The sequence below is a fragment of the Argopecten irradians genome, chromosome 3 (assembly GCF_041381155.1).
Source record: "Argopecten irradians isolate NY chromosome 3, Ai_NY, whole genome shotgun sequence".
NCBI lineage: Eukaryota > Metazoa > Mollusca > Bivalvia > Pectinida > Pectinidae > Argopecten > Argopecten irradians.
The window spans coordinates 38031448-38056584 of NC_091136.1; the positions used below are offsets into that span (position 1 = coordinate 38031448).

At 36.6% G+C, this 25137-nt stretch overlaps 1 protein-coding gene across 2 annotated transcripts in view; it reads right to left on the reverse strand.

Moving 5' to 3' along the window:
- The window catches only part of LOC138318483 (apoptosis-stimulating of p53 protein 1-like), an 88750-nt gene that overhangs the window by 50287 nt on the left and 13326 nt on the right, over nucleotides 1–25137 (reverse strand). The window contains exons 1-2 of one of the 2 annotated variants that reach the window (XM_069260878.1): nucleotides 21207–22203; nucleotides 1580–1730 (exon numbers count right to left, since the gene is read on the reverse strand). In XM_069260878.1, coding sequence (XP_069116979.1) covers nucleotides 1580–1730; nucleotides 21207–21248 — 193 coding nt within the window. In that variant the 5' untranslated portion in view covers nucleotides 21249–22203. Of the gene's footprint in view, nucleotides 1–1579; nucleotides 1731–21206; nucleotides 22204–25137 lie in introns of those variants that run through there. The other variant, XM_069260879.1, reaches the window with a different exon arrangement.

The window sequence follows — 25137 nt, forward strand, 5'->3', positions numbered from 1 at the left end:
CCTCTTGTTTACTGATAAGAAGATTGTTAAAAGTTTAAAATTCATTTACACATAGTGATTTTGATTGGAAGTAATAATTTATACAAACAAAATGTAGTAAATGCTTTTTCAAAAGCTGCATGTTTAAATGCACGAGTTGACATTAACCAAATACAGCAATGACAGAAGTTGCCTTTGTTGTGGTGAGTTTTTGAATCAATGTGAATTGGTAGAGCACATAATCATCATTATAATACCACATACTTTGGTATGGATACCAGAGTGATAGCATGTTTATCAGACCAAAGGAAGGAGAAACCATAATGTGTAGTTGATCAGATTTATATTCCAAGGCTAATCTACAGACATGACCTGGAATTATTCAGTCAATGACATGGGTATAGAATTACCCCAGTCTAATCACTGTATAATACCTGAATACTGAACTCAACCAGCAACATGCCAACACTTCCCCTGTCTTACAGGTCAGCAATGTAAGTAGGGTTTTTTTTTTCCAAAAAGGAAAGCACCACAACTTGAAGGAATATTTCAAACCCCAGTGAGACTTGAGCTAATAAGTGTGACTCAGGTTTTAATAAGATATTGAACAACATAAACATTTTCTTCTAGTTGATAAAACTATTTAGGGAGTTGACATTCAATAACAATTACAAAAAGTAAACAACCACAGCTGTTATGATAAACAGATAATTTGTTTACCACCACTACATACCATTAATTTGTTTGACATACTTTATACAAAGGGAGGTAACTGTTGATTGTTTGGAACATTCAAACCTGTTCAGTTTCTATCACCACATATTTGGACATTTTTAAATGTATTTATTTTGTAATATATGAACCAATGCTGTAATCCCAGCTCAATCTTTAGTGGTTGTCAAGTATTTAATAAAAACTTCATAGAGTTACCAGGACATGGATCCTTTACTAGAGAGTACTAGAGATGACATTCTCTCTCCAAATCCCGATGTTGCCTTTATCAGAAAGAAGACTACTGAACATCCCCAGCTTCCAGCTCTACTACACCAAACTCCTCAGGTTCGCCAACATATTCTTTGACTTTTGTATACCATTAACCATCACACACATCTCTCTCACCTTGATCTTTGCCCTACATCTTCATAATCCTGACCTTTCCTATATAAATTCCTGACCTTGTCTTTGCAATTTAGTCACCTTGACCTTACATATTCTAAAACCTGAACTGATATTTCTTTGATCTTGACATTATATATTCGTCCCTTCCATCTAATATATTCCTAACCTTGATATTTCTATACATATCACTGACCTTTCCCTACATATACCTCACCTTGACCTTTTTCTAATCATCTCTGACCTTTCCCTACATATAACTCACCTTGACCTTTGCCTACATATTCCTCACTATGACCTTTATCTACATATCACTGACCTTTCCCTACATATTCCTCACCTTGACCTTTCCCTACAAATCACTGACCTTTCCCTACATGTTCCTCACCTTGACCTTTATCTACATATCACTGACATTTCCCTACATATTCCTCACCTTGACCTTTCCCTACAAATCACTGACCTTTCCCTACATATTCCTCACCTTGACCTTTCCATGTTTGTACCAGACAGTAGGTGGCCCCACCCCCGGGCTCCTGAGCCAATGATAAGACATCTGAGCAGGTTGTCTCTGGGGTCACAGGGACCTCTATACATCTTTGGTCAAGGTCATCTACATGGACTTTCAGTATTATCTGAAAAATATAAAAAAATAATCAATATTATATGAAAGTAGAAAAAGACATCACCTTGTCAGATCTTCATTAAAATCTAATGTACAGCATAATACTGTGAATCCTAAATTAATTTCTATACTCCCTTGATCACATTATCTTATCCCTGTGCTAAGCTTGCACTTTAATTGCATCGTCTCTATAAAGTAACAATATATGGACTTAATCTTCATGAAACATCTGTATCTAGTGATATTTTCTCTTTTGTCTTTTTTAATTATAATTGTAGCTTAAAATGCATTGATTCCTCTTTTTTTCAAATGCTTTAATTCAGCCCAAAACTGATTTTGATGGTATATGGATATAAGGGAGATAACCCCTGTAACTTTACACCAGCTAGGTCTGTAGGAACGCGCAATTGTACACTGCCTGGTACATAAACTTTACTAGTAAACAGATAACTAAGGGAAAAAAAACAAGAAAGAAGCCCATTACTGCCATCAATTTTTAAGATTCTCTTTTTCCATGATGTTGTAAAACTTTTGTTGGAAAGGTAACACAAATTTACAGACAACCCTTAACAACCCTGCCTACAAAGGTAACACCAAAAGGCGTAAGGGACATCAGAAGGTAACAAATATACAGACAACCCTGTACAACCATGCCTACAAAGGTAACACCAAAAGGAGTAAGGGACATCCGAGAGTAACAAATATACAGACAACCCTGTACAACCCTGCCTACAAAGGTAACACCAAAAGGAGTAAGGGACACCCGAGAGTAACAAATATACAGACAACCCTTAACAACCCTGCCTACAAAGGTAACACCAAAAGGAGTAAGGGACATCCGAAGATAACAAATATACAGACAACCCTGTACAACCCTGCCTACAAAGGTAACACCAAAAGGAGTAAGGGACATCCGAAGGTAACAAATATACAGACAACCCTGTACAACCCTGCCTACAAAGGTAACACCAAAAGGAGTAAGGGACATCCGAAGATAACAAATATACAGACAACCCTGTACAACCCTGCCTACAAAGGTAACACCAAAAGGCGTAAGGGACATCCGAAGGTAACAAATATACAGACAACCCTGTACAACCCTGCCTACAAAGGTAACACCAAAAGGAGCAAGGACATTGGAAGGTAACAAATATACAGACAACCCTGTACAACCCTGCCTACAAAGGTAACACCAAAAGGAGCAAGGACATTGGAAGGTAACAAATATACAGACAACCCTGTACAACACAGCCTATAAAGGTAACACCAAAAGGAGTAAGGGACATCGAGAGGTAACAAATATACAGACAACCCTGTACAACCCTGCCTACAAAGGTAACACCAAAAGGAGTAAAGGACATCAGAAGGTAACAAATATACAGACAACCCTGTACAACCCTACCTACAAAGGTAACACCAAAAGGAGCAAGGACATTGGAAGGTAACAAATATACAGACAACCCTGTACAACCCTGCCTACAAAGGTAACACCAAAAGGAGCAAGGACATTGGAAGGTAACATATATACAGACAACCCTGTACAACCCTGCCTACAAAGGTAACACCAAAAGGAGTAAGGGACATCAGAAGGTAACAAATATACAGACAACCCTGTACAACCCTGCCTATAAGGATAACACCAAATGGACGGAGCAAAAATATCCTTTAGAGATAACAAATATACAGACAACCCTTAACAACCCTGCCTACAAAGGCAACATCAAAAGGAGTAAGGGACACCCGAGAGTAACAAATATACAGACAACCCTTAACAACCCTGCCTACAAAGGTAACACCAAAAGGAGTAAGGGACATCCGAAGATAACAAATATACAGACAACCCTGTACAACCCTGCCTACAAAGGTAACACCAAAAGGCGTAAGGGACATCCGAAGGTAACAAATATACAGACAACCCTGTACAACCCTGCCTACAAAGGTAACACCAAAAGGAACAAGGACATTGGAAGGTAACAAATATACAGACAACCCTGTACAACCCTGCCTATAAAGGTAACACCAAAAGGAGCAAGGACATTGGAAGGTAACAAATATACAGACAACCCCGTACAACCCTGCCTACAAAGGTAACACCAAAAGGAGCAAGGACATTGGAAGGTAATAGATATACAGACAACCCTGTACAACCCTACCTACAAAGGTAACACCAAAAGGAGTAAGGGACATTGGAAGGTAACATATATACAGACAACCCTGTACAACCCTGCCTACAAAGGTAACACCAAAAGGAGTAAGAACGTCCAAAGTTAACATATATACAGACAACCCTGTACAACCCTGCCTACAAAGGTAACACCAAAAGGAGAAAGGGACATCCGAAGGTAACAAATATACAGACAACCCTGTACAACCCTGCCTACAAAGGTAACACCAAAAGGAGAGGGACAAAGGGACATCCGAAGGTAACAAATATACAGACAACCCTGTACAACCCTGCCTATAAGGATAACACCAAAGGGACGGAGCAAAAATATCCTTTAGAGATAACAAATATACAAACAACCCTTAACAACCCTGCCTACAAAGGCAACATCAAAAGGAGTAAGGGACATCCGAAGATAACAAATATACAGACAACCTTGTACAACCCTGCCTACAAAGGTAACACCAAAAGGAGTAAGGGGGACATCCAAAGGTAACAAATATACAGACAACCCTGTACAACCCTGCCTACAAAGGTAACACCAAAAGGCGGTAAAGGGACATCCGAAGGTAACAAATATACAGACAACCCTGTACAACCCTGCCTACAAAGGTAACACCAAAAGGAGTAAGGGACATCCGAAGGTAACAAATATACAGACAACCCTGTACAACCCTGCCTACAAAGGTAACACCAAAAGGAGTAAGGGGGACATCCAAAGGTAACAAATATACAGACAACCCTGTACAACCCTGCCTACAAAGGTAACACCAAAAGGAGTAAGGGACATCCGAAGGTAACAAATATACAGACAACCCTGTACAACCCTGCCTACAAAGGTAACACCAAAAGGAGCAAGGACATTGGAAGGTAACAAATATACAGACAACCCTGTACAACCCTGCCTACAAAGGTAACACCAAAAGGAGCAAGGACATTGGAAGGTAACAAATATACAGACAAACCTGTACAACCCTGCCTACAAAGGTAACACCAAAAGGAGCAAGGACATTGGAAGGTAACAAATATACAGACAACCCTGTACAACCCTGCCTACAAAGGTAACACCAAAAGGAGCAAGGACATTGGAAGGTAACATATATACAGACAACCCTGTACAACCCTGCCTACAAAGATAACACCAAAGGGACGGAGCAAAAATATCCTTTATAGACAGGTTTCCTTTAAACATTGGTAAATTATACAGGAAATTGCACCAAATGGACTTGCTGAATCCTTTATAGACAGTTGTCCTTTACACAGAGGTGTCTGTTATAACAAGTATTATCTCACTAGGACTGATGTTCAATGTTGGTTTTGGGTTTTATTAGTTTAACGTATTATTAACAGCCAGGGTCGTGTAAGGACGTGCCAGGTTTGTTGATGGAGATAAGCCAGAGTACCCAAAGAAAAAACACCGAGCAGCGGTCAGTACTTGGCAACTGCTCCACATACATAGCATTCGAAAATAAGAAGTTCAATTGAATTTTTTTATCAATTCTTAAAGAAATAATTCAGATCTTTCTTATTTTCAATAGTTGAAAAAAGAGATCTCACAATCAGTGGAATAATTTTCTTCACTTTTGTAAGACAACTTCTCATATAGGGAAAATATCTCTTTAATCTAGAAAAGTAGCAAAAGAAAAATAGGATTTATCATCTTGGCATGAAGTGTAAACAAAGAGGGATAACTCTTACCAGCTTACCTCAAAGAACCCAGCGACCCCAAGAACAAGAGTGACATGTTTTGACAGTTCTGTACTTTGTATCAGATTGTGGGAGATTATGGCAGACACATAAAAGACTCAGGGCTGGCAGACTCTGGCAGAGACATAACAAACTGGCTAGTCAGTCAGATGATGAGCGTTTAAATCTGCAAGGTCCTGATACAGTTTCAATAGCACCAAGATATAATGTATGTCTGGTCAAGATTGCAGCGGTCACTCACCCCGACTCCACAAAGTCAGCAGCTAACCTAAGATAGTAAACCACTCCAACTATTTATCGTTTTATTTGAAATTTAATACTAGACCTAGCGGTGTTTTTATTAGAAGTAATCCCCCCCCCTTCCACCCCAAATTCTATCAACATCCATACAGTAACACTGTGAAAGTTTGTAGAAGTTTGCTTCAAACAGCCATTTATCAGTAAAGAACATTTTGCTTCTAAATGACTTTAACAGTTTACCAAAACAACCACTTATAGCAGATGTCTAGAGTTGATGAAGGTCAAACGGACATCAGGATCAAATTCTCTACATTCTTGTTAAAATATTTATATTTTGGTATTTTAAGGACTTCTTAATTTAATTTTTACTTTAATATTTTATTATGTTATTTTGGCATTTAATTTTAAAATATCCTCACTGAAATATGGCATTTAATTCTAAAATATCCTCACTGAAATATTGAAATTCAGACAAAACATAATATTTTAGAAGTACATGTATCAAGTCATACTTATATTGACATCACAAGGTAATTATAATCTAAATTGCTCTAATTAACACATAGAGTTAATTAGGCTTCGTGTAACTTAATTTGTACAGTTATTTGATTGGGCAGTTTTAAAATGGACTCTGGGTATGAGGATAATACGGTAAATGAAAAATGATTTATTCTTTTTGTACCTGCGTCAAGCATAGACTTAATTATCTACTTTTTGACAGTTTTTGAAGTGTTCACATGTTCAGAAATTGATTCATTGTCAAGCTATTCTCATCGCCAATCTAGTCCAGCTCCAGAAGAAGTTTATTTTCCCAGTACATGTAAATTAGGACCACAGACATGGGAAACATGGACATTTCTACAGTATCGGTTTCTACAGTATAGGTTTCTACAGTATAGGTGTCTACAGTATAGGTTTCTACAGTATAGGTGTCTACAGTATAGGTGTCTACAGTATAGGTTTCTACAGTATAGGTGTCTACAGTATAGGTTTCTACAGTATAGGTGTCTACACTATAGGTGTCTACAGTATAGGTTTCTACAGTATAGGTGTCTACAGTATAGGTACACTTGTATTTGGCAAATATTCAATATATTCATTCTTTAATGCTTTAACATTTCACAATGAAAAATCAATATCAATGTAATGACAGCTATACATGTCTGTGGGATATACTTGTAGGGCAATGGAAACAGGTGAAAAACACAAGTAAAAACATAATGGTATCATACTGCAATAGAAAATATACACCAACAAATGTCAAATAAAGCTAGTCCAGGATACTAACTCCTTCAGGGTATATATTATATTTGATGACAAATGTGTACCATATTTACAACATACAAACCTGTAAGTCTCCTCCCTCAGGGAGATTATACAGACTAAAATCTGGGAGGGGGCTTATTTATGGACTGTGGAAAAATACAACATATTACCGGTAATTACACTTTATTCCTACTTTGTTTCCAGATGCGATCACGCTTGGTCTTCTTTAGAACTGTATGTACAGTACCTGGACAAAAGTACTTGGGACACCTCATATTTTTTACTATATATTTCATGTCTTTGATTTTTTTTTCTTTGAATTTTCCTGATCTCACCTAAAGATGGATTTTCACCAAAGCATACTGATAGAAAATTATCCACACTGTCAGCTCATAATATTTTCATGATTTTCCAATGTTTCATTTTCAATATATCACTATTTTTGTGCAACATTTTGACATCATTTCCTTCATTTTTCTTACCAAAATGGCAACGAAAAATGTGTTGCTTATTGAAAAGACAAGGTTTTCTCAAAAAATACATAAATAAAATTATGACAATATTATGAGATAAAAGTGAGAACAATTCTCTAGAAGTACACCAAAGGAGAAGGTACGTCAAGACTCAAATATGGCCGCAAAATTAATTCTCAAGTAAAGAACAACATATTTTGCCATATAACAGTTGAATACATTTGCTTTAACACATTACATCCTGAAAATATCCCGCATGTGCAAATTATGTTCACTATGACGTCATCAACATGCAGTTTCCCGCCATTTTTCACAAAAATCCTTGAAAAATCACACTTTTTGAGTGGTTTTCTCTAAAAATGAATATGGCTGTCTTCGTGGAGCAGAAAGAGATTTTCACACATTGTGTATCATGTATTTACGCATATCCATGCAAAAAATAAAGTTGTTCCAAGGTGGCGGCTAAATCCATTTCAAGCCTTTTCTAACCTAAAGATGATGCATTTCTAGTAGCAAAATTTGGCAAGAAGAGAAATATCATCAATTTGATGACGTCATGGTGGAGCACATCGTGTACATGGTTCTAAAAAAGTTATGTTTTGATGAATGGCAAGTATGAGAGTATTTATTGATGTGAAATTGATGTGGATCAGAGTTAATATTTTTCGGCCTGAAAAATTAAGGCCAAATACTGGTCCTATCATATCTACTCCTTTGATTGAAATCTGTCTATAGATTCAAAGAGAAAAAGTAAAAATACATGAAATGTACAGTAAAAATGTGAAGTATAAAAGTACTTTGTCCAGGTACTGTATATCAACACACCCACCATAAAAGCCCTCTGATACTATAATTATAATTAAAGGCCCAATATCCGTATCTTTCTTATTTTTTTCATGATTAAGAAGAATGTTGAAAAAAAATCCTGTTGTAAATTATGCAGAGACAGGACTAAATCGAAGTCAAGATGAGCGATTATGATTCGGAATATTTTGATAAAAATCAAATAAATATTAAACTTCGCTAGGTGGGTCCCACTTAGTCAAACAGGCCGACGTTAGCCGACATTGTAACGTCGTTGCCGAGAACGTCATGTGACTACCGTAACTACGTAACATCTGTCCGAACTCTTCCGAAAATGGGTCATGAACTTTCCGACTTCCGTTCGGCAATAATCGTAACTTCTATGGTGACCAGTTTTAAAATGAAAGCATGTTTACAAGTATCGACTTTCAACAACTGCTGTACCAAAGTTATCAAAAGGCATTATAGATATTCTTTAATATATCCTAATTTCGACTACATCTACCAGTACTAACAATATTGGAGTCAAATTTAACTTGAATTTTTGTTGATTATAAGGAACAATCACAGAATAAAGAAGTCTTTATAGACAGGTTGTCTTTATATGCAGGTTGAATTGCTAATTAGAAACTTAACAAAGAGGTAGTATTAAGCAGGTAGTCTATTGCTCATTTGGAGTCAACTGAACAACCTGATTTCAGGTCCAATTTGATTGACAGTTATAAAAAGTTAAGGTACACAACATAAATAAAAACTTCTGCACCAAGTGAACTGATCACAAAGCTTTATTGCCTTACGTATGGTCTACAACCGTGAGACAGTATTACATTAGCATCAGAAATAGACATCACCCTCGGCCATTAGTATGCAAACGTGGAATGTGATGTAATCGTACATACTATAGCTCTATCTGATTATCCTTTAGCACACATTCAATATATAGAAGGTTCATTACAGTATAAACAATCTCATTTTCTCAAGGTAATTGAGGATCAGTGGTGGCCCAGTGGTTAAAATGTTCCTATTACTAGCCTACACTTCTTAGTTATGTGTTTAAACTATTGTGGGCAAGTTGCCAGGTACTGACAGCAGGCCCTGATTTTTCTCCAGGTACTCTGGCTTTCTTCCTAAACCTGGCACATAACTGACTGTTATCAGGACATTAAAGAAAATAAACCTTAACCCTAAAAGGTAATTGTGTCTATGGTCAAAATGGACTTAAGCTATGCATTGTCACCAAAAATAAAAATTTTGGATGTTAAAGATTTGATTTTGGTATAAAATTTGACCTCCTTCACCTTGGAAGTAAACTAAGGTCATTCTATGCAACAAACTTAGTTGTCCTTTACCCAATTAACCTTTTCAAATTTCAGACAAAGATTGATAATAATGCAGACACTTCAGAGATATACCAGAGTAGGATAGATAATTACTTCCCGTTAATGCCAAGGACAATTTCAACCCTACTCTCCATAAAAGATAAACTAACGCAAGCACATTCCATAACTGATAAAATTTCACAGTTTTTGTAGAATGAGTAGAACTAGATTACATAACACAGACATTGTAATTACCTAGCTGACATGAAGGTCTTTTCATTGAATCACTGAATTGCATTGCAGTTTTTGTCCTCGTTAAAACCTCGTACTGCATGTTTTATACATCATTTATAACTGTTTGGGATCAGAATAGGCCTGGTGGGACAGTTATTGCACATCTTGTCTGGTAATGTGACCACGACTGGTGTAAGGTTCTGTTACCTGGTACACAAGACACTGCTACAATTATCTATGGTTTAGTGCATAATATCAACAACTGGTGGTGGTTGCTAGTTGGTATATGGTGATTGAATACGGGAGAATGAATACCAACTGCACAGCGAGAAATTCAACATGAAGTGTTAGGGTGCTTCATTAAATTTATTGTTATCCACTGATTATTTACTTATGTTAACAATTTTATGGTGAAATCGTGAGAGAATTTGCATCAATAATGAATAAATAATTCTCTGTCCATGCTCCGTGATTGCTGCCATCACAATGATGATGATGTCGACATTAGCAGATGGCAGTTCATGCACTGAACAATGCCAACTGCATTTGGTAAGGTTTCATAGTAAGGTTGTAGTTTACTGTAAATATATATACCATATATATATGCAATGGTCTCCTTGTGAAAGGGTGAAATCTTTGTCTGCAGAATAGTGCTATCTTACTGACCCATACTGACAAATAACCAAGCAGGATCTCCCATCTGGTACACTAGAATGAGGACAGCCACATTACATGTACATATTGTTTATTAGATTTACATTCACAATGTAATCAATGCAATAAAAATACAATTACCAGGTAATTATCCAACATATACCACTGGTATTTCAAAATAAAACTTCTACTTTCAATCTTCACTCTCTAACCACACTGTATACATGGTGCTTCTACAAAACCAATACCAAACTTTTATGTTATATATATATATAATGCAACAACGGTAGCATTGTTCCCTTTTACTGGACAGATTTCATCACGGAAGTGACTTTTCATTTTCAGTCCTTTTTATGTATAAAACCTTTTATGTACTCAAGGTATTATGTAAACACAATGCATTCAGAAATATCTCACCGTGAAGTATACTTCGCCATGGACGTAAAATTGTTATTTCTCTTTTGCCAGTAGACATCGTCAACTAAATCTCATTTCCTGCTCAAAACTTAATCTTCAATACCAGCTAACTATGGGAAAAGAACTAAACCCTAATTTTAACCATTGTTGATAAAGATCCCTGAAGCAAAATTGTAAATTTCATGTAAAAATTGGATTTAAATTCACTTCAAATTTTAATCTCAAAGAAAAACCTTCCTTTAATACTATTTAAGATATATTTCAAGCAGACATTTAAATATCGGATATATAAACTGAAGTTCTTCTTGGGCAAACAAACTGAGAAAGTCACTTGACTTCTTATTACATGCTTTAGTTTGTAAACATAGGTCAGAGAAGGTTTCCACTTTATTACAAATATGATTTTACACCTTTGTATCTTATGTAATTACAACTTAATTATATGAATTTAGTCACCAACTGTAGCTTAGATGGACCCATATACAAAGTAGGGTGCTTCAGTGCCTCATAGTAATGGAGATAGAGCCTGTTCAAACTTTTTTGGGAATTTGAGGTCAAATATAACAAGAGATCCCAGAGGGATCTTGGCGCCCACCAAAGAATGATCTATATCTGACAAAGGAAAGATGGATCTTTTCTCTACTTTTTAAACTTTTTCAAACATACTACATATAAAATTTGAGACAGATCGCTTCAGTACCTTTTGAGAAATAGCGGTAACAAACTTCAACTATCAAAATCCAAGATGACTCCTTGGCGGCCATCTTGTTGATCAATCGGTCCCAAATCACAATATGCACAACTAGGGCCCTAGGGGAACCTACATGTGAAATTTGAGAAAGATCCATTCAATACTTTCTGAGAAATAGCGATAACAAACTTTGAATATAAAAATCCAAGATGGCTGCCTGGCAGCAATTTTGTTGACCGATCGGTCCCAAATCACAATATGCACAACTAGGGCCCTAGGGGAACCTACATATGAATTTTGAGACAGATCCCTTCAGTACTTTCTGAGAAATAGCGATAACAAACTTTGAATAACAAAATCCAAGATGGCTGCCTGGCGGCCATCTTGTTAACCGATCGGTCCCAAAATGCAATATGCACAACTAGGTCCCTAGGGGAACCTACATATGAAATTTGAGACAGATCCCTTCAGCACTTTTTGAGAAATGGGGATATCAAACCTTAACTATCAAAATCCAAGATGGCCGCCTGGCGGCCATCTTGTTTTTCCGATCAGCCTCAAAATCTGAATGGCACAACTAGGGACCAAGGGTAACCTCCATGTGAAGTTTGAACAAAATCCCTTCAGTAGTTCTCAAGAAATATCGATAACAAACTTCAACTGCCAAAATCAAAGATGGCTGCCTGGCGGCCATCTTGTTTTTCCGATCAGCCTCAAAATCTGTATGGCACAACAAGGGACCAAGGGTTACCTCTGTGTGAAGTTTGAACAAAATCCCTTCAGTAGTTCTCAAGAAATATCGATAACAAACTTCAACTGCCAAAATCAAAGATGGCTGCCTGGCGGCCATCTTGTTTTTCCGATCAGCCTCAAAATCTGTATGGCACAACTAGGGACCAAGGGTTACCTCTGTGTGAAGTTTGAACAAAATCCCTTCAGTAGTTCTCAAGAAATATCGATAACAAACTTCAACTGCCAAAATCAAAGATGGCTGCCTGGCGGCCATCTTGTTTTTCCGATCAGCCTCAAAATCTGTATGGCACAAATATGGACCAAGGGGACCCTCCATGTGAAGTTTGAACAAAATCCCTGCAGCAGTTTTTAAGAAATAGTGATAACAAGCATTGTTTACGGACGGACGACGGATGACGGACGGCGGACGGCGGACGACGGACCACGGACGCAGGGCGATTTGAATAGCCCACCATCTGATGATGGTGGGCTAAAAATATAGGTCACAGTGACTTAGTTTACTTAGTGGCACAATTAAATGAGTCGTACCTTATGACTTAGAAAGTATGATGCTCCAGTGCCTCATAAAAATGGAGAAAGCCCTAGCTGCAATATTGTAGCTCAAAAGACTTTTAGACAGAAAATGTTGTCGTCTTTAGAGCTACAATTGGTGCCTATTACTGGTAATATAGGTGACAGTGTAGATAGAAATATAGGTCACAGTGACCTGGTTTTGACCACAATAGTGCACAGACTGACTCCTCATTCTTAATAATTTGCTACTATCATCTATATATACAGAGTGCTATGCATCACAACCTTGTAGCTTTTACTCAAAGCACACAAAATATGTTCTATATCCGATACAAATCCCTTGAAAGTTTAACTTACAATAAAACAACATTTAAGTTTTCTGAACTGTCAGCATTTTACAAAAGAAGACAAATGCTGTACCTTCTAAAGTACACAGAAAGTGTCGGTAACCTGGCTGCATGTTTAGTTTAGACATTGTGTATGGATCAAACACCACACTTGGGTCACAGCTGACTCTGTCTGAAAAGTTTACATGTCATTCAGGAATAATCTCGCACAATAGAAACAGAACTTTCTGAGATATTTCAGAATCATCCCACACCTTTATACATAGTTTGTACACCCATTCTTCTAAAAAGGACATCTCAAGAATCTTAGCTTTCCTTACTAGTATACAGACAAGACACCTAAAGAATCTGAACTTTCCTTACACCCATAAGTTAGTATCCAGATAGCTCAGGAATTCTAGCTTTATCTACCATTAGTATATAGACATGTCAGAAACACAGCATATGGATGTTTGCTCTGTTCTACGAATCTGGACATTTTTTAATTCCCAATTATGAATCTTTTTGCCTAAAAAGAAAGGGGAATAAAGATATACTCTTTTAAATACAGACAGCTGATCTTCAGAGACAAGTGTCCTTAAATATTTAAAGAGAGCCAAGTGTACGCTTCTCAAATGATTTTCTGGTCTCTTTCAAGATGTTCTCTTTCAACAGTTTAAGAGGCCTGTTCAGCGAATGATATTCTCTATAAAAAGGTGTCCAGTATAGCAACAGGTGTCCTCATGCAAAAGGTTTTCTCTTTACAGAAGGGTCCTCTTTAATCAGGTATCTTGTTTCAACAGGTGTCCTCATTCAACAGGTGTCCTCATTCCACAGGTGTCCTCATTCAACATGTAGTATCTTTATAGAGGGGTCCTCTTACATCAGGTATCTTGTTTCAACAGGTGTCCTCATTCAACAGGTGTTCTCTTTGTAGAGGGGTCCTCTTTAATCAGGTATCTTGTTTCAACAGGTGTCCTCATTCAAGAGGTGTTCTCTTTGTAGAGGGGTCCTCTTTAATCAGGTATCTTGTTTCAACAGGTGTCCTCATTCAACAGGTGTTCTCTTTATAGAGGGATCCTCTTTAATCAGGTATCTTGTTTCAACAGGTGTTCTCATTCAACAGGTGTTCTCTAATAGAGGGGTCCTCTTTAATCAGGTATCTTGTTTCAACAGGTGTCCTCTTTCAACAGGTATTCTCTTTATAGAGGGGTCCCCTTTAATGAGGTATCTTGTTTCAACAGATGTCCTCATTCAACAGGTGTTCTCTTTATATAGGGGTCCTCTTTAATCAGGTATCGGGCTGCGGTGGCCGAGTGGTTAAGATGTACCGACATATTACCACATGCCCTCCACCTCTGGATCGCGAGTTTGAATCCCATGTTGGGCAGTTGCCAGGTACTGACCGCCGTTCAGTGGTTTTTCTACGGGTACTCCGGCTTTCCTCCACCAACAAACCTGGCACGTCCTTAAATGACCCTGGCTGTTCATAGGACGTTAAACTAATCAAACAAATAATCAGGTATCTTGTTTCAACAGGTGTCCTCATTCAACAGGTATTCTATTTATAGAGGGGTCCTCTTTAATCAGGTATCTTGTTTCAACAGGTGTTCTTATTCAACAGGTGTTCTATTTATAGAGGAGTCCTCTTTAATCAGGTATCGTGTTTCAACAGGTGTCCTCATGCAAAAGGTGTTCTCTTTATAGAGGGGTCCTCTTTAATGAGGTATCTTGTTTCAACAGGTGTCCTCATTCAACAGGTATTTTCTTTATAGAGGGGTCCTCTTTAATCAGGTATCTTATTTCAACAGGTGTCCTCATTTAACAGGTGTGTCAGTTTATAGAGGGGTCCTCTTTAATCGAGTATCTTGTTTCAACAGGTGTCCTCATTCAACAGGTATTCTCTTTATAGAGGGGTCTTCTTTAATCAGTTATCTTGTTTCAACAGGTGTCCTCATTTAATAGGTGTGTCAGTTTATAGAGGGGTCTTCTTTAATCAGGTATCTTGTTTCAACAGGTGTCCTCATTTAATAGGTGTGTCAGTTTATAGAGGGGTCTTCTTTAATCAGGTATCTTGTTTCAATAGGTGTCCTCATTCAACAGGTGTTCTTTTATAGAGGGGTCCTCTTTTATCAGGTATCTTGTTTCAACAGGTGTCCTCATTTAACAGGTGTGTCAGTTTATAGAGAGGTCTTCTTTAATCAGGTATCTTGTTTCAACAGGTGTCACCATGCAAAAGGTGTTTTCTTTATAGCGGGGTCTTCTTTAATCAGGTATCTTGTTTCAACAGGTGTCCTCATTCAACAGGTATTCTCTTTATAGAAGAGTTCTCTTTAATCAGGTATCTTGTTTCAACAGGTGTCCTAATTCGACAAGTGTTCTCTTTATAGAGGGTCTTCTTTAATCAGGTATCTTGTTTCAACAGGTGTCCTCATTCAAGAAATGTCTTTTTTTACAGGTGTCCTATTCTACAAAGTGCCTTTGATATTAGTTTTATTAAACAGCTTGTATTACAGTACTTGTACTTTATAGAAATAAAGACCTTGGAATTTCCTATATATAAGTCACTTGTATCTAGATCTACAAAGCCAGATTTCTTTACTACATCCTTGTAGGGTAACCTTGGGGTGTGTGTGGATAGTTACAGTGTTATTATAGGCTAATTTACTCCCACTGTGTCTCTATAACACCTATCATAACTGCACTACTTACTCAGGTGAAAAATCCCAAAAGCAGTTAATTGGTTCAACCGTGTCATTTCAACACCAGTTTTTAAAAATCCTTTTGACAGCATTTTCCATTATGCATGCAATAAAAAATTTCATAGCCGAGATTATCAAATTTGATATCAATTTCTATGTATCTGAAATATGTGAAGATAAAGTGTTTCGCTTCACAATATCCGTCAATGAAACAGATTATATATATATAATAAATGTTTTAGCATTAGGTGAGACATTTTAAGGTGTTGGCACACTAACAAAACACTAGCTGGAGTGATAGATATAGGCTAATGTTATTGACCTTGGTAATAAGAAAGTCTGTATCTGATATCACAGAACAGAGACATGTCTAGGTCCTAGGTGACAGGTTAGGACAGCTGGTGAGATTTCATTAATGACCTATCAACAGCTAGAGATATCAAGGATGACCTGTCCTGTATACTACTTATGTGTGATAAATGTCAAACCTGCTATAAAGGGCATCTCTCTATAAAGGACACCTGTCTATAAAGGACAACATCATCAACCCAATTTGGTGCTATTTAACTTATCTAATAAATGACCTCTGCATAAAGGACACCTGTCTATAACAGACAAACTTATCAATCCTATTTAGTGCAATTGTCTACATAATTGACCTCTGTATAAAGAGCACCTGTCTATAAAGGACAGAATCATCAACCCTATTGGCTGCAAGAAAAAGAAAAACTGTAGTATAACATTATGTAACATGTCTCATCCCTGGACCAGGAGGAGCCAGAGCTCCCTTTATAACCAACATTCAGTCTCCTAATCAAAGAACAATAGGATCCACACCCATTGTTAACATAACAATATCTGGACCAGTTGACCTGAATGTTATATAACTGATATCATCAATAACGGTTCAGGATGTAAACTTTACAAGAGTGCTACTTACACTTGTGTATTATCAATTTATGTTTACAAAATAGGATGGCGTTGATAGAGTAGATACCAGGGAGCTTTTCACAGAGATTATTGGATCTGTCTATCTGTCTATCTGATAATGGCCGAGCTATGTAGGTATCCAGTCACCCCGGAGAAAACAAAGTAAATAGCCGGACTAGATACCCAAAGATTACATTTATCAGTTACAAAGTTCTCACTCACACCCTTTTTACTGATAATATACTACTAACATTAGCTATCTATGTCCAGAGTGGCTCAGTGGTTCACGTGTCTGACTTTCTACCCTCCCAAATGATGTGGCTGAATGGTTAGGGTGTCTGACATTCAGTCTCTAGTTGTCTTCTATATAAAGTTAAGGACAATGAAAACACATATTTGATAATCGTTGACTGTGATCTTTTAAAATATAAAAAAATTTGGTGATAATAATTTACATAGTTCATGTAATACATATCCGGAAAATGTTAAAATAAAGATCAAGTTATCCAGAAAATGATGATTAATATTCATACAAATCCAGGACATACTGTTACATGTAGATCACGTAAATAAGGAAGCTAGGTAGTTATATATATCAAAGTTAAACATGCTATAGGTATTAACTTTCTGTACCTGTGAGATATGGTGACAAAGCAATAAATATTTCACTAATTCCTGGAAAGTGTGTAATAGACACTGAAGTATTCTATATCTTTAGTAGCATCATGGCAAGGTATTTAGATCTGAATATATTTGATGAGCATATAAAGAACTGCTTGGAAATAAAGGTTGTATTGGATACATGTCATGAGATTTACTGGCAAATATTTGAAATGTGATTCCAAAAATAGTAGTGGTTAGAGTTGCTAGATTGAATATTTTGTCTTGAAATTATCATCATTACGTCATGGAAATCTGGAGATACTGAATATTATGTTTCAGCTGAATTATGCAAAAGAATTTTTTTAAAGAACTATGAAATATATTTTTGCAAGACAATAGCAATGTAAAATCTTCATTAATACTAGAGGTCAAAGTTTTGGAGTTCAGGGGTCAGAGGTCATGGACAGTTACATTACAATAACTGTTAGATAGGCGGTGACAGACCAAGTTTCTGGAAGTCTGAAAATCAAGTCCAGTTTTGTTGTAAAGATGGAACTTTTGGAATTATATTCAACATGTATGTCAGTATCCTTAACCCAATATACAATTTTTAGCCATTCATAACTCTTTTTTTTTCTTTACAAACATTATTTAGTTAGACATGTGTAGCATATTCCAATAAGTAAATAGAAGACTGTATTATTGTAGATTTTATTTGACAATGTCTAGAAATAGTAAATTACCAAGTCAATTGACTGGGAAGCTAGTTTTTGCAAAGTCATAGTTTGATAAGTAATCTAAATCAATTGTAGTACACAATATATCATAATAATGTCAATACCTGTCTCTAACTTGGTGCGGTACTCTATCGTACATGAACACATCATTTAAGTTGATTTATTTCTCAACAATTTACAAATTACGTACACCAACAGAAGTCACACTTAATGGCCCAGATGGAAGAATGAGTGATTTTATTGGTTGTTGTGTGTGTGGAAAACCAATGTGGTCTTGCAGGTGACATTTTTATGTCTTTTTGGCTCTCAGCTGCCAATTTATCAGCCAAATTTGTTCCCACTAAGCAACCAAACACTCTATAGTATGGGTATCAAAACCAAGACACCTTGGTGAAAAGCCATGAGTTACCAGTCTGTGCTACCTGACCATTGAACCATTAGAATGTTCCCTCTCATAAATATCAAGTGTCCAAGGAATGTAGAGATCAATGATTTAGTGACAGAATCATTTCTTGCCTTAGATAACAGTATAAAACTATGCACTCCCTGGGATGTGCATGCTGAGTCAACTCGACAATACAAACATAAGTTTTAATTATGCTTCAATTATGCATACATTGTCTGTTACAAAATTTATTTTAATATGATAGCCTGTTTTCAGTCTGTCTTCTTCGTAATAATTATCATATTAACTGAGGGAGATAATTACTAACTGGGCCAGAGTTTTATATGGCCAGGTAATGCTGAGATATCTATAATTAGGTGACAGGAGGCTTCTTTTATCTCAAGACAAAGATGTAGATTAGAAATTTTAATATGCAATTATGTGTAATCCCTAAATGTGGCCTAATAGTTAAGGTGTTCAACATTCTAAGATTACATGACCAAGTGACAAGGACATCAAAATAACTTATTTTTTGTACGAAAATGAAAAAATAGTTCATAAAATATATTCAAAACCAAAAGTGCTTTGGAACCAAAGACTGAAGACTTCTTATAAGAAACAAGAGGTCCATGGGCCTTAACAGTCACCTGATATTTTATACAAATTAGTTATGTCATGTACAAGCCAACTGATGTATTTTGTTCACGAAATAAGAACATAGATCTAACAGGTCTACATACTTTACTCAAGTAATCGTGTTCACAGGGTTAATAACAATTATTAGTGCAAAGGGCAATAACTCCGTAAATTACAGTTGAATCAAGATGATTTTCGAACTCTTACAAGATCTTCCCAATGTTAGTCAACATACAAAGTTTCATTAAAGCTCAATTCATATTTACTCAAGTTATCGTGTTCACAAATTATTAGTGCAAATGACACGGACAAAAGACTCTCGCAATAGGTCACCATGACTTATGGTCAGATGACCTAATTAAAAAGCTGTTTTGTCTGTAGTTTTGAGGTGGAGTTTTGTATACATACTGTACACTTATACATTTCGGTGGATGGCTTGTTTAGCACTTTCACACTGAAAGTTATTCTGCTTTAGAGCAAAAAGGGCACTGTATCCTTGCCAAAGGACACTACCTACAGTGCAGACTGGACTGTTTCTCAAAATCACAAAATAACCAACTCAACTCCCAATGCGCATCAAGTCTTTATGTCACTGAGGCAAATTCTAGTCTCCTTTTTACATATCTCTCAAACAGACAAATCAAGGCTGAGAAATCCAAATTCACAGGCACAAAACAGAATAAGATTAATGCTTTCTCATTAGTAAGACTTTTCAATGTAATTAATCTATGTTTTATGGATTCTATGTCCACATGCATGGTTCAATGTTTTTGCTATACAAATCAGAAATGTTCAGGTTTTTTTTTTTTTAAAGAAAACAAGTCGTGAGAAATATTTCTCCTGAAGAATGTCACCATGAAATTGCACTTGAAGTCACCCCCTAGCCTACTTATAGAAGTAGGTAGCCATTGTAATAGGACAAAGTCACCTTATAATGTCCTTCAGCGGCTGTCAGTGTTCCGCCTCACCGACCCTGGACCAAAGTCTGTCTACCCGGTCCTACCCAAGGAACACGAGAGAGTAATTGAAAAACTAGCCCCAAACTGTCTAGTGATAGATTCATGTCCAAGTTTGTTTACAGTGGAATAAACATATCAATGTTATGGACATAAGACCTTTATTTTATCAAAGCAGAATTGAATTAAAATTTCATCTATGGTGTATTTTATCAAAGCAGAGTTGAATTGAAATTTAAAGTTCAACCGTGACATGTATTTTCTCAGTCTTCGTCTTAAAGATTAGTTTCATGTCCTAAATATTTCTACAGAATATTACATATCTACTATTGTGCATTCAATAATGTTCTCATTGGCAAGTATTCCATAAATCTGTATTTCAAATGACATTTAGAAATATATGAGAGAGAAAGTACACTGATCAGCATTCTCTTCTGAGACATGCAATGCAAGTCATTACACTTAATCAGAATTCATGAGATGATGAACGCATCTGCCAAGCTGTCAGATTAACTAGACACACATACTTCATCAACATTACACATAGCCGGATATCTATCAATGAAATATGAAAACAAAATGTAATCAGAAAGTTGAAACTGAAAGAGAAACCTGTTGATAAGGACCATTTAGTGGGTGATGTCTTTATAAACTACAGATAGAGGACAAGAGAATTATATACGAGAGGTGGTCACAATACAGGGGTAGATATAAAAAGGTTATATAGGGCATTAAAAGGGCATTACTCTAGACTATATACAGGTGTTTATGAACCAAAGATCTCTGTAGAAAGGTGGTCACATTATAGAGGTTAACACATAAAAGGTTATATATAGCATTAAAAGGAAGTCCTTTACTATACAAATGGTCGTAATAGAAAGGTGTTCAGAAGACCGATATCAGTTTCTAAAATTGACAGCAGTTGTCTTAATATACAGGTAGTTCTCCATTATTCATAGTAACCTTAAAGACTCACCTGTTCCTGTTGCTCAGGAGCAGAAAACACGGCAAAGAACATTCAGCTGGTTTTCTCTTTAACCATAATCCCAACGAAAAAATAAAACTCAAAAAGCCTCTGTAAATATTTCCATCAGAAGCTTTCCGTTATCCTCGCATTCCTGGGGTTGGACCAGGAGAGGCCATAAGGTCCAGGATGTAATTCCAACAAAAAAAAAATAAACGAAAGTGAAAAACCTTTTGTTGTAACAATTCCAATCAGCCACTTTCCATTTTTATTTTCCTCTCATTCCACAAGGAAACAGGATCCATCAGGTGACACTTCGTACCTGTGTGGTATAAATTGTGCCGTTGTCTGTCAACTAGACAGCGAGACGGTCCCACCGGTACATTACCTATCTATGCGACACTTGAAAACGTAAGTATATAAATATACATGAGGCAATCTCGGAGTGAACAGTTCAACAGTCAACAAAGCAACTACACGTAAATCTCGAATATGACAGCCGACACTTCCAAGCTTTCACTATGTAATAGACACATTCCAGTCCAGACAGAAGTCACTTAACGCTCAGAGTTCTCATTCCATTCATTATTATCTGCTTGGTGAAGCATATCAGTGTATTTAAATATCCCCCAGTCCGTTTACTAAGTATGATCTACTAAATTATGATGGGATTATTTTAAAGAAGCAGGTGAATAATCTCCATTATAATCCCATATCTATCCTTGTACTTTTTTGCCTGTAGGAGTATCTGTGTGAATTACTGCATATTTGGCCTGGAATTCACATCCGACGGTCCATACCTATTTAGCTGTACATATACATACATATAAATATCAATGACATCACACTAGTGGTCGGTATAGCCCAACAACAAATATTTGTGTATATATACTCCACAACTCTCTTCAACACCTGTCTGTCTATCAAATTAACGACATATCCAGGTAAATTCAGGTAAATCTATCCAGGTAACAGTATCCCAGATTGTTGACGATATCTCTCCATATCCAAACAAGGAAATCATACGGAAAAAAAATATTCCTTCAGGTGACAGAACTAAGACTTGTTTAAAGCTCACGCCCTTTGAATTACAGCGACCAATTGATCAAAAACATCAAACAATACACAGGAAATTGATTATTACACCAACATGTTCTGTTTCATAAGAGTAACACATGTTAAACAAATATTGTGTGAAACACTGCCGTGGAGTTATGTAGATAATGTTCAGGGAGGACAGAGCTATTGTCATATACCATTGTACATTACAATACATAATTAAAACAAATTACAATATGATCGTTTACATTACCCTGTATATATTTATCTGATACAAGTGCCTGAATGACAAAGGCCTCAAAGTACTAAGATGAATGCCGACTAATTGTTAACATGGCAGATCTATTATTACGTCCCAATTATACATTAACCTGATTGTTAATCAATACCACAAATATTTAGCAGAACCAGAGTAATCAAGTTAAAACTGACCTTTTGAATAACGTGTTCTTTTCCTTTTTAATTTCAAAATGATTTATTTTGTTTGAAATCTTAGCCAAGGTCATTAAGGACGTATATATGTCAGGTTTAGGAGGTGGAGGAAAGCCGGGGTATTCAGAGATAAATCACCAACTTGTGGTCAGTACCTGCCAACTGCTCCATAAATAAATTCAAGTAAATAACATAAAGATGGAAGGCCGTGCTATAGAGGTAATATGTTGGATTGACCGCCATAGCCCTTTTACATTAGTATTTGACATACAGACAATTACAACGGTAGGCCATATGTAAACTTTACAGTTTTGTGATAGATTAGTTTAAAGTATAGCCTGATAAATCACTATAGATGTAATTACACATAGGTACAAAGTTGTCTGTCCGACGATGACTATATATGTATTTTTTCAGTGTTTTAATCCATCATGGATAACGTTTTTATGGACTGACAATGACATTACTGACAGAAAGTGTCCAGAAATGTGTCTAGCTTAATAAAGCCAGGTTAATATCCTAAGTGAATTAGATAGTAAATCTTTGCTTCAGGTGTTATTAATCAAATATACATAAAATGTATAACATCTGACCTTTAGCCTGGTCCAATGACTTTAATCATTTGATGTGGCAATTATTATTGTATGATTGTAGAAAGCAACTTAACTTGAGGATACTGGTTTGTATCTGTAACTTTGACTGTAAGCACCTTCAATGACCATGCACATGTTATGAAAAACACAATCAAACATACAGATACTATTATATAAACTTACCTCGAGACAGACTTGGTTTGCTATTATGTTACAATGCACTTCTGAAGTTCTTGTACAAACCATTGAACCATGAAGCCAGTCAGTGCAGTACAACGGATGATTGATATAAATAAAAATCTCTAATGTATCAGCAGGTCTGTAATTAATGTTTTTATATCAGCTTAACCATTTGTTAATGTAAAACTATGAGCAAATGTAATCTAGAGGGCCCAATACAGTTCATCTCCAACTGTCTCCATTAAAATATTCTGAATGGGAAGGGGAGATAATTCATGAGTGCTAAACAAATAGTCGTAAGTTGCCAAAAGTTTTTATAGTTGTAAGATAAGATAGGCTTCACTGATGTTACATTTAGACGATAAGACAATTAAAACCAAGGTACCGGTATCTTAGGTCAATAGGAACACTTTGCAACGCTGAAGATACCCTTAATCTCTAAATAAACTTGGTATATATACCTGGTACTGAGCTGGAATTTAGCCCATAGGTTGGATAAGAGATACAGATATTATAGAAGCTTCATATCAAAGTTGTTGAACGACGATTAAATTTGTCAACCTCTTCTAAAACTTTGGCCACACCCCTTATAAACCTTTGGCCATATTCTTCTAAACCTCTGGCCACCCCCTTTATAATCCTTTGGCAACATCCCCTATAAACCTTTGGCCACACCCCTTATAAACTTTTGACCACACCCCTTATAAACCTTTGGCCGCACCCCTTATTAACCTTTGGCCACAACCCTTATAAACCTTTGGCCATACTACTTATAAACATTTGGCCATACTCCTTATAAACCCTTGGCCGCACCCCTTATAAACCTTTGGCCACACCCCTTATAAACTTTTGACAACACCCCTTATAAACCTTTGGCCATACTCCTTATAAACATTTGGCCATACATCTTATAAACCTTTGGCCACATCCCTTATAAACCTTTGGCCACATCCCTTATAAACCTTTGGCCACACTCCTTATAAACCTTTGGCCATACTCCTTATTAACATTTGGCCACAAACCTTATAAACATTTGGCCACATCCCTTATAAACCTTTGACAACACTCCTTACTAACAGTTGGCCATACTCCTTATTAACATTTGGCCACAAACCTTATAAACCTTTGGCCACACTCCTTATAAACCTTTGGCCACACTCCTTATAAACCTTTGGCCACACTCCTTATAAACCTTTGACAACACTCCTTATTAACAGTTGGCCATACTCCTTATTAACATTTGGCCAAATCCCTTATAAACCTTTGGTCACACCCCTTATAAACCTTTGACAACACCCCTTATAAACCTTTGACCACATCCCTTATAAACCTTTGGCCATACCCCTTATACACCTTTGGCCACACTCCTTATAAACCTGTGGCCAAATCCCTTATAAACCTTTGACCACATCCATTATAAACCTTTGGCCATACCCCTTATAAACCTTTGGCCACACTCCTTATAAACCTTTGGCCACAAACCTTATAAACCTTTGACAACACCCCTTATAAACCTTTTGCCATACCCCTTATAAACCTTTGGCCACACTCCTTATAAACCTTTGGCCACACTCCTTATAAACCTGTGGCCAAATCCCTTATAAACCTTTGACCACATCCATTATAAACCTTTGGCCATACCCCTTATAAACCTTTGGCCACACTCCTTATAAACCTTT